This window comes from Cinclus cinclus, chromosome 16, assembly GCF_963662255.1.
Source record: "Cinclus cinclus chromosome 16, bCinCin1.1, whole genome shotgun sequence".
Lineage (NCBI taxonomy): Eukaryota > Metazoa > Chordata > Aves > Passeriformes > Cinclidae > Cinclus > Cinclus cinclus.
In genome coordinates, this window is record NC_085061.1 from 7,608,101 (window position 1) to 7,618,573 (window position 10,473).

The following is a 10,473-nucleotide window of genomic DNA, read 5'->3' on the forward strand; positions in this document are numbered from 1 at the left end:
TTCTTTTAGCTTCACCAGCTGTTGACTCATTCACTACATCCATCCCAGGAACATTCACTTCAGTAATCCCTTACATAGGCCCACAAATTTCATTTACACACTGCTTGCCTTGGAACATTTCCTTGTCTTTTCCATGCCTCAGAACATCTTCTAGGAGGATCTGCTCCATCACCTTCCCAGGCATAGAGGTTCTACATTTGCTTGCTGCAGATGCCCTCTTCCATTACAAAATCACAGGTAAACTCTGAATCAAATACTTCTTCCTAGGAAAGTTTTGTGGCCTGGGTGAAGCTGCAAAGTTTTTCCCTTTGCCCCAGGTTTTAAAGCTCATTTTGTAGTCTTTATCCCCTTGTCCCTTGTCTTCAATCATAACTGTTGATTTTCACACCTTTGATGCATGGATGTCAGCATTGTTCAAATTTTATTCCTCAAGAAAAAGTTACTTATTTAACACTGGAGCTATTGCCTTATTCCTTAGCAGAACCTTATACAGTAATATTTAATCTGCCTATCAGGCAAATTAGTTCAAATACCCAAGCTTAACACAACTTAATAATTTCAGTGATATCTGCAGATTTTTCCCCCAGAACAGATTTTTTGTCAAAAGCAACAGAAATTCATGGTGTTCTCCACACTCCTCAGACATTGTGGCACAGAAACACTGACCAGTTGTAAACAATCCTTAATCACTTAGGAAGATGTTTCTTCTTTGTCAGTCTGCTCCAGTTCTCTGATTTAGCTGTAACTTGTGTATTCCAGAGCATTGTAATCACAAAATCTACACAATAGACTTTGACAGAAAGAGGAGGGACATAATATTTAGGAATATTTAGGGAAATTATATTCAAGACTGACAAGATGGCACATTTGAAGTTTAGGATTCCAGACTGCTCTACAAAAATGTCCACCAAGAAGACTGTGAGAGCTTTCAAGTTTTTAGCACTTTCTCACCTGCAAATATAGAAGTGAAAATGAAGACAGAAAACTGAGGAAAAGATCCAGTACGGGTAAAGTTCTCTGAATGAATAGTGAGAATCAGAAATTATTATTCCTGACTTAATACCATTTGCTTTGCTCAGTTATCATCAATACAAGGAGTTCAGATAAATAGCATTTACCTGACCTGTCTGCTGTACACAGGAGAGACTGAGAGTTGCTGAGGGAGATCCTCTTCATTAATTTCCCTCACCTTTCAGGACATATTTCCCATATGAGGCACTGTAAAGATCAACTGTTCCCTGGAGATGTGAAACCTGACCATTCCTTCATAAAGGTTTTGGAGTGAAACCCTTCTGAATTTATTGTTCTCTTCTTCTGGAGTAATAAGAAGAGAATGCAGCACAAAACAGGTTAAGCAGCAGAACTCTGTCTGTGGAGTAAGTTTTTCTTGTAATCATTTACACCATTGTTAATTGTGCATAATTTGCACCTTAACCTAAAGCACTTTCCCCTCCAGTCTAATCATTAAATAGTACACAAATTCATCATGATGAAGAGAAGCATTGAAAAGAAATGTCTTTTTCCTTCCATCGTGAAAGAATTTGAGTATGTTACAGTGGTAGGTTTTGGATATTAATTAATTGCTGATACCCACCTCAAGAGAAATATCTTTTTATTAATTTCTCATTTACTTGTACTTTTCAAAGCCTCATAGTTTCACCCATTTTTTAAAGAAATACGTTTACATAAATTGCAGTAAAAAAATTAGACCTCTGTATGCACCTGAGTCTTTCTCTCTTCCATTCCACACTTTGAATGACTTGCACTTCCTTCCTTCTGATAATTCATAGGTTGATGGCAAAAATGGTTCCAATACCACATATCCTCAAGAATGTTTTCTCCTTTTCCTTCTACAGTTTGTTTTCCCCTATGTTCTCATACTGATTTGGGTCATGACAACTTGCTCTGTGTCATGTGTTACGGCTGGTACACATGATGGAGAATGTCTCTCCTTGTTTTCCAGATTACTCTTGCTGCTGTCATTCCCTTGCCCACTCTTTGTTCTTTAGAACTTTTCTCTGGATTTTCCCAGTAGTTGTCTTTGGCAGATCCTGAACAAACTCCACCTGAAAGGCAAAAATGCTCCCTGTAGCCAAACAACTTGTGGTTCATTTCCCAGGTGCAACAAAAGATTGTGAAAACACTTTTAGCGTGGGATAGCTGGGCATTAACAGATGGGAAGCTGCACAGCCAGGGCTGGAATGGTGAATTTCCTTACAACAACTTGTAGCTACTGTACAGACAGTACTTGCAGGGAGACATACCATGACCTCTAGGAGCTGAGTGCTTCAGCTTTCAGGACACAGAATTACTGGTGTCTTTTTTATAGTGAGAAGAGATAGATTCCAAGCCACTGAAGCCAGCAGGAACTTCTGTTTTGATTTGGCTCTGTGCCCGAGGACAGCTCAAGGTAGAACTGGTTAGAATGGAATGCCTTGCCCATTTGAGCTGCTGTGAAAACTCCAGTAATCCATGAAAGAAAGACTGGGTCCTCATGAAATAAAATTTTATGACCACTGCCTCCCTCCGGGCACTTTCTAGCACACACAGCCAACCCAAGGCTACAGCTGCAACAGACCCTGTCATCTACTTTTATTTTATCTAACTCTGGTTGGAGTGTTTGTCAGAATGCTGTTGAAAAAGAGATGAGGCAGGACAAAAATTGCTCAGTTTCTGGTCCAATGAGAGAGCCTGTCTTTTTGGGCTGTACTTACCTTCCTTGGATACTTGTAAGGTGCAGTCACCTTCTTGACATGTTGTTGAAGTTCGAGAGTTAATTTTTCTGGATCGTGTGATAGAAAAGCAGGAGCTAAAACAATGAAGGCTTTGACCACCTGTGCCACAAAATGGAGGGATTTCATTAACTCCCCGAGGTGGCAATAAGGGAATATATTTGTTGTGAAAATTGAGTGTCAAAATTCAGAATGTCAAAATATGAGCTTTTCCTTTAATTTCCCTTTTCATTGGCTGCTTGTTATCAACTGCTGTGCTGTGCCATTCTAGAGCAGAGGATTTCTTTCATACTTCCAGCATCTTTTCCCCCTTAACATTATATCCTATTAAAGCTGAAAATCTTGACCCTGTCGCTCAAAGAAATGTTGCAAAGTTGGAAAATATAAAACACTCTGGATGTCATTGCCACTATATGTTTAATGGTAAATGCGAAATAATCAAAATTTCATTGCTTAGACAAAATCATGTCATTATTAGTTTGAAAAACCAAACTATTTTTCCACATCAAAACCCTGCAAACAAAGAAATAATTCTGATATTTTAAGATCTATTAAGACACGGATTTTTTAAAAAAATAGCCCATTTAATTCAAAAGTCTACAACATATTCAATTCAAAGGAAACCTAGCACATATAGGGATAGTGATGTTTAGAATGAAGGGCATTTCTTTTAGATCTTTTGTCTGTTTTGTTTTACCTCCCCTCGCACTGGGTCAGGACTGCTGACAACAGCCACGTCTGAGACTGCTGGGTGCTGTATCAATGCACTCTCCACTTCAAATGGGCCAATGCGGTACCTAGGGGAGCACAGAGACACATCAGCCCCAGCAGCATGGACCGGTCCATTGGGCTTTCCAGGCTGCATTGCATGAGGAAATTTCCTGAAATCTGAAAGGAAATGCCTTACCCAGCAGAATTAATGATATCATCAGCTCTTCCCACAAACCAGACATATCCCTCTTCATCCATAATGCCTCTGTCCCCAGTGAGATAAAAATCTCCACGCACAGAGGCGGCAGTTTTCTCCGGATTATCCTGGCAAGAATCAAATATTTTCCAAAAAGTATATTATTGTTATTAAATTTTAATGCATTTACTTTGCAGTGATGCTAAAAGATGAACAATTGTTCTCAAAATGATGTCTTCAATACTGTTTTATATTTCCAATTACACAGACAGTGCCACATTAGCAGCTTTCATATGTTGTGGGAACATATGAATGTGGACAAAAGCACTTTTTAAGTAGAGATTTCTGTTCTATAAGGAAAAGGCCATGCTCTATTAAAAAGCCCATTCACCATAGGAAATGGCTAAAACGTGTAATCCACTCTGTGGATTACTCTGTGGGAAAAGATTTATCATTGCAGGAGGTTGCCAAAATAACTTCCAGACAAAGGAAACTTCTTCCTCTTAACTGTGAAACCAAACACAAATGAGGTGACCTGCAGGAAAAGCATTGTCTGCCCTTTAGCACCTACATATCCAGTGTAACCTCTTGGTTACACAGGAAAAATACTCTGACAAAAGAAGATATAGTGAAAACCTGAAATAACAGTATTGAATGTAAAGAAGGTTTTTATGACATAGTGAGAAATTACTTTGTGCAGGTTGTTTTATGAGAATGCAACAAGTATACAAATATTTCAGGGGCTCAGAAGAGGATTAAAAAAATAGGTAGGTTACCCAAAGCCTATTGAATATGACACTTCCAATACAGGGAGAATACCTTTAGGTTTGCCTGATTCTACTGTTTTCTTAAGAATGTCCTGCACCTCAGCACCACAACAGATGAGCAGTCACTTAATTACTTACCTTTGACCTGTATCAAAATATCTCTTCTTCTGGATTGCTTTCTTAACCTGGTTCTGCTTTCAGTGGGTAGACTATCCTCATCAGAAAAGTGGTGTGTGATTGCGTGTGTCACTACCTCAGAGCTATATGATTATCTACATGTGAGGGGGTTTGCTGTAGTTTGTTTTGTGCTGTTGATTTATGCACATTGCTGTGTGTGACAGGCACCTGTACAAAGGTTTCTCTGACTGCAGTGACTGCTGGAATGGGGGTACCTCTGTCAGCGGCATGAGGGAATAAAATGTCTGTGCCTTGGAAAGCCTCCCTGAGCTTCTGATGAATAAGAGAAGAATATATGTGCTTTCTTCAGTAATGTTTATCCATAGACAGGAATGGAGTAGAGGCAAAAGGGTGATGCTCTGAACATGAAATGCATGGCAACTGCCTGGTACATATCTGGAACAAGGTATTCCCTGGTTCATGTTGCATTTTGAAGCTACACTCTGTCAGTCAGTCTGTTCCTGGAACTATGCACTGACCAGTCTCAGAGTCCTCAAGTAACCCAGTGAGACCTTCTGAAGATCCTGTATGGAATTCTGCTCCTGGCAGAACTTTGCCCTGGGTCCCTCCCAAGTCTCTCAGCAGACACAGACCCAGCAAGTCAGGCTCACCAAGTACTCAGAGAACAGACAGAAGGGTCGCGTGGGCTGCACTCGGACAGCAATGGTGCCCTCTTCTCCTGCAGGCACAACAGCCCCGTGCTCATCCACGACCTGCAGGAAGGACAGACACAGCAGCAGTGCTTTGATCAGCTCACAGCAACATCTGCTCCAGCTCAGTGCAGGGCACACAAGGCACACAGACAGCACTGCCTTACAGTTCTACCCAAAACTGCCACATATCCACGTACCTGCACATCATAAGGGGGAACAGCTTTTCCCAAAGAGCCAGGTTTAATTTTCATTCCTTTCATATTGGCACAGATTGTCACCTGCAGAAAAGATTTGTAAAAGGTTTTTTCAAATGTTGCAACATCTTGTAAATTGTATTATTGTTTGCATTAGACAGGACTCCTCTTTGTGACTTTGTTGTGACAAGGGAAGAATCAGGACCAAAGCCTTGCGGTTCTTGAGAACATGGGATGTGAGCTGCTTTAATCTTTTCATTAAAACTGCAGACAGGACAAATTGATACCCAGAGCAAATATTCTACTTTAGTTTTTCTTTTGAAGTAAAGATGGTGAAGGCTTTTAATAATAAATTAATAAATGTAATTACAGTTATTGGAAACATACTGTTTCGGTCTGGCCATAACCTTCATGGATATCCAGCCCTGTCTGGATTTTCCACTTCGCCAACACTTCAGGATTGAGTGCTTCCCCTCCAGTTACACAGTGTTTCAGACTTGGGAACTTGTAGCTTGAGAGGAAGAGCAAATGAAATAATTTTCTTAACTCTTAAAAAGAACAGGAAATAGATTTAACAGAAAAGCCTCCTTCAGCTTTGCAAGGAAGTACACCTAAAACATCACAAGGTCCTTTGGAAAAGGCAAGCATCATCCTATTACGCACACCTGGACTAGACTCCTAGATTGCTTGAGCTGCTGCTGAAGATGATGTGGTTTATCTCTGTGTCACTAGAAGTAGGTTTTTCTGCTGAAAAACACATGAGCAAAAGTTTTTCCTTGGGAGAGCTGACATAAAAGGAGAAAACTGAACAAGTACATCAGATGTGTGTGGAAAGATGAGTTATATGGCAAAATCCAAGATCAGATACAACAAAGAGAGTTTTCTACAGCAAAAGGAACAATAAATAGGTACACAGAACCTGAGATCTCTGCTAAACCTGGGTTGGCTTTTGTCAGGATGAAAGACCTATGTGACAAGAGTAAGTAACTTACCAAAGATGTGAAAACTCCTTGCAAACCAATTCTCACAAGCTGGGTATTTTACAGAGTAATAAACTGGTGGTAACAGCTACCAAATAACTCTCAGCAGGTGAAATTCCTCTAACTGCTCCCTTCATTCTCAAACATGTGAGAACAACTCCATGGTGCACCAGTAAGTCCCTGATCCAATGCTGCCCAAAGCATTGACTTAAACTGAACTGTGAGCCCTAAGTTCAGAGGAAGTTGCAACTTAAAAATCCTCCCTTGTTTCCTCTGTGCTGTCTGTTCAAATACCCAGTCCAGAAGTCCAAGTAGCCTATGGTGTGGCTAATTATTCTCACATTTCAAAGCTGAGAGCCTTCTTTACTGAGAGCAACTTGTGCTACTTAGACTGCATTTAACAGAAAAAAAAAAATAAAAAAAGGAACCTAAGGAACTAATCATGCCGAGGTGTCCCAGCACTGTGCCCCAGCCTCCCTCCCCTCCCTGCTGTACCTGCTCACATCATGTTGGACCAGCATGCGGAAGGCGGTGGGAGCTGTGCAGAAAGTGGTGATGGGATATCTTGAGAGAGTCTAGAAAAACAGGAAGTTATTGTGCTGAAAAGAAAGTGTAATGCTGGGTCTGACCTTTTGAATGTGCAGGTGATTAACAAAAGACGCCAATGTTGAGGGGAATCAATCAGCAGATTGGTTTAAAGTGCCTTAGGAGAGAAATAGGCACTCTGACAACTCACTCAAAATCAGGAAAACATAGCCTTAGTTCAGGTTTATGCCATACTCTGATTACTGGCCCATACTCAGCCTGATCTCAAAGCAGCTGCAAGTCCATACCTGAAGTGAGGTTTCGGTTCAATATTGGACAATACAGCAATGATCCCAAGATCTTTATATCCTGCATCTTCCTCCAGTTGTCCTCTACACTCAAGCCATGTCACATAGGCTAACCAGGAGGAAAAACACTTGTTTCTTGAGCTTAATGGGCACCAAATGGAGGGATGATTCCTTGGGATGTGGGAACTAGTATCCCTGCTGCTACTGAGCAGTGGCTCCCATGGACAGGAGCCCAGTTTGTTTCCTTCATTTATGTAAAATGGAAATAAATATCACAGTATAAAATGTTAAGCTTACCTTTGCAATAACTTCCGCTTTAAACTGTGGCATATTGTGTACAAAGACACAGGATCCACAGATCCATGGTGCAAAAACACTGCTCCACGCTGCTTTTACCCAGCCAGTATCAGAGGTATTCCACATTATATCTGAAGGAGTTAAGTTCATCCAATACCTGATGAAAAAGCAGAGATGAAAGAAATGCTGCAGAGAATGTGAAAGACTCAGGTCCAGGTCACAGCAGGAGGCTTCCATTAGAAGATATGGTGTCAGCAAGTGGGGCTCTGTAGAAAGCTTGAGAGGGTTGAAGAGTGTTAAATATTCTCTTCATTCCCTCTTGTTTAATCTTTCGAGCATTTATTTTTTCTTGTGAGCAGTACAAAACATCTTTGTCTTGAGTTGCAGAATCTGGATCTAGAGCAGAACCCAGACAGATCATCTGGAGTAGGCTTTCCCTACCTGGTGCAGTTATCAGCTAAGTCACAGATCATGTCTCGAGGACACTAAACAAGTTGCTTCTCTGGATCCTCGATCACCAGCTTCCAACTCAGAATGCTTTGGGAAAGGTAGCCTTTAACTTTCAAGATGAGGAGGATGCAAAATCTTACAGTCATGAAATGCCTACATTTACTGGAATTTTATGGTCATGTGTTCAGTTTAATGTTGATCACATCACTTAGTCAGGACCCTGGGAGGAACTGCAAGGTGATACCTGCCAGAGACTGCAAATCCAATGCCATAACCGCTGTGGGACTGCATCACCATTTTTGGGAAGCCCGTAGTTCCACTGGTAAAATAGATAAGCATTGGGTCTCGACTCCTCGTCTTGACACATTGATGGTCAGCAGACGCAACCCTTCAGAAGAAATCACATATTCTGGTCACTACATGCAGTTTTCCACCATGGCAACAGCATTTTTATTGTTTAGGAGTTCAACAGGAAAGTGTCCCCTGACTGAATGATCTCACCAATGGTCATGGTTTAACTTAGGTTGGTTTTTGGTTGGGGAGGGAGTCCCCTACCTGCAGAACTGGTTCCCCGTGGGGACCGGGTGGAACCAGTCAGCTGTCTGGTTTAGAAGATTGATATCCGCTTAAAGCACTTGAAAGAGCTCAGTATCCTCTGTGGAAAAGTTCATTTTAAAATGAACAAAGCCTGGGAAAGACCTCTTGGCTTATAGCTTGGAGGAGGTGGCTGGACAGGCCTGAGCCAGACCCACGTGGCTGGGTGGGATCGGCCCACGGCTCGGCCGGGCTTTTGGCCACTACCGGGCCACGCCGGGACTGTGCCGGCACTGCCAAGACTGCTTGGCCGAGGCTATCACGGCATGGCTCACAAAATGAATTTTGTTTACTCCGGGACCAGCGCCAGGAGCGGCCCCACGGCTGGCACTGCGGGCAGCCCCAAGGCCTGGAGCGGCCGGGGCCGGGACTGCGCGGCCCACACGGGCACGGCTGGGGCAGCACCGCGTGGCTGCGGCTGTCTCAGCACGACTCCTGATGGGCTTTGTTTGCTTAGCTGCTTTTAGCCAGCTGTGCTGCGGACAGACGGACAAAAGCAGCGGCAGCAGTTTTGTTTCTTTTTCCTGGCACCCCGCATGAAGAAAGGGCACAGCGATGGTGCTGGCAGCCAGCCCGAGTCACACAGTGCCGGCGGGGACGGCGAGGTCAGCTGTGAGGGACACAGCGATTCCTCGATCGCTGAGCCTGGATGAGATCAACCTTTTAATGCTGCAGGATGCTATAAAAACTGTTTCAATTGATAAAGCTTGAGATGGGCTTTATCCAAATGAGCCTGTGAACATCAATTCTCTCCTGAATCAGGAGAAGGGTGAGGACTTGTAGAGGAAACAACTTGGGACACTGATGTCAGTGAAGGAGTCAAATTCTAGATGGGAGGGGATTTGAGGAGATACCTTAGTCTTGGTCTGAAATCCTCTTGAAAGGCTATAGAGAAGATACAATTGATACATCAGACTTTTCCCAGTAACTCAAAGAAATGCGTGTAACATTCCAACACAACTGTAAGCTGAGGCACCAGTACTGAAATGAGCAGATGTTGCGGTAGCTGTGATCCAATGGGAAACTTCAGCTGAGAGAGATGATAAACTTTGCCCCAGGGATGGAAGCAGAAAACCTTTGTTCCCAGAGATAAAAGAAGAGAACTTTTGTTTCTGTACTAGAACAGCTCATTCTTAAAATTTCACCCCAGCAAGTTGACTTGGCCCATGAAAAGCAGTTGTGGGAAAGCGGTAAGTCATGGGAGGGACTTTCACACTAAAACAGATTTTTCCTTTGCTGGGTGGCTGATTTGCTGTGACATTGAAGCAACAAGACAACTATTTCTTGTGGAGAACTTTCCATAGCATGGCAAGAGAGAGACTCCTCTCCCTAAGAGAACTGAAGAAAGACTACTACAGAGGTGGTAAACTGATTGAAAGCCCCAGGTTTTGTCTCTTTATGTTGTCAGTGGAAAGGAAAATAGAGTGGGTGGGAAGGAGAAGTGTTCTTACCATTTTGCTTTCAATTTTGTTAATAAAGTTTTTCTTTGTACTCTGTAAAGTTTTGAGCCTGTTTTGCCCTCTTCTTCCTAATCCATATTCCACAGCAGGAAATGAGTAAATAATTTCTAGTGGGTGCACTGGCATTTCTAGTGGACTGGCACTAAACCCACTACATAATTGGTGCATTGGCTGGGAAACTCAAATTAGCAAACCAAAACTGCTACACTAAATCAGTGGTAACACAGGTTAAGAACACTTAGAGAACACATTCTGCTCATAATGAGTATGCCCTGTATAGCATAACTTTTAAGATATGAGCACCTACAGAATATTTCAGTGACTTTATCTGCAACTGTTTTAGCAAGGGCACTCCAGGTGCTGATTATAGAGCAGCAGCCAGAAATCAGTGGCTCCCTCACACAAGCAAAATCCACCCCCCAACTTGAA

The 10,473-nt window shown here is 42.3% G+C and overlaps 1 protein-coding gene across 1 annotated transcript in view; it reads right to left on the minus strand.

The window, feature by feature from the left end:
* Positions 1-1,979: 1,979 nt before the first annotated feature.
* LOC134050668 (acyl-coenzyme A synthetase ACSM4, mitochondrial-like) overlaps positions 1,980-10,473 on the minus strand; it is a 10,708-nt gene continuing 2,214 nt past the window's right edge. The window contains exons 3-14 of the mRNA XM_062503885.1: positions 8,886-9,060; positions 8,654-8,678; positions 8,235-8,381; positions 7,541-7,697; positions 6,906-6,985; positions 5,818-5,941; positions 5,434-5,514; positions 5,195-5,296; positions 3,640-3,767; positions 3,430-3,529; positions 2,715-2,834; positions 1,980-2,066 (exon numbers count right to left, since the gene is read on the minus strand). Coding sequence (XP_062359869.1) covers positions 1,980-2,066; positions 2,715-2,834; positions 3,430-3,529; positions 3,640-3,767; positions 5,195-5,296; positions 5,434-5,514; positions 5,818-5,941; positions 6,906-6,985; positions 7,541-7,697; positions 8,235-8,381; positions 8,654-8,678; positions 8,886-9,060 — 1,326 coding nt within the window. The remainder of the gene's footprint in view (positions 2,067-2,714; positions 2,835-3,429; positions 3,530-3,639; positions 3,768-5,194; positions 5,297-5,433; positions 5,515-5,817; positions 5,942-6,905; positions 6,986-7,540; positions 7,698-8,234; positions 8,382-8,653; positions 8,679-8,885; positions 9,061-10,473) is intronic.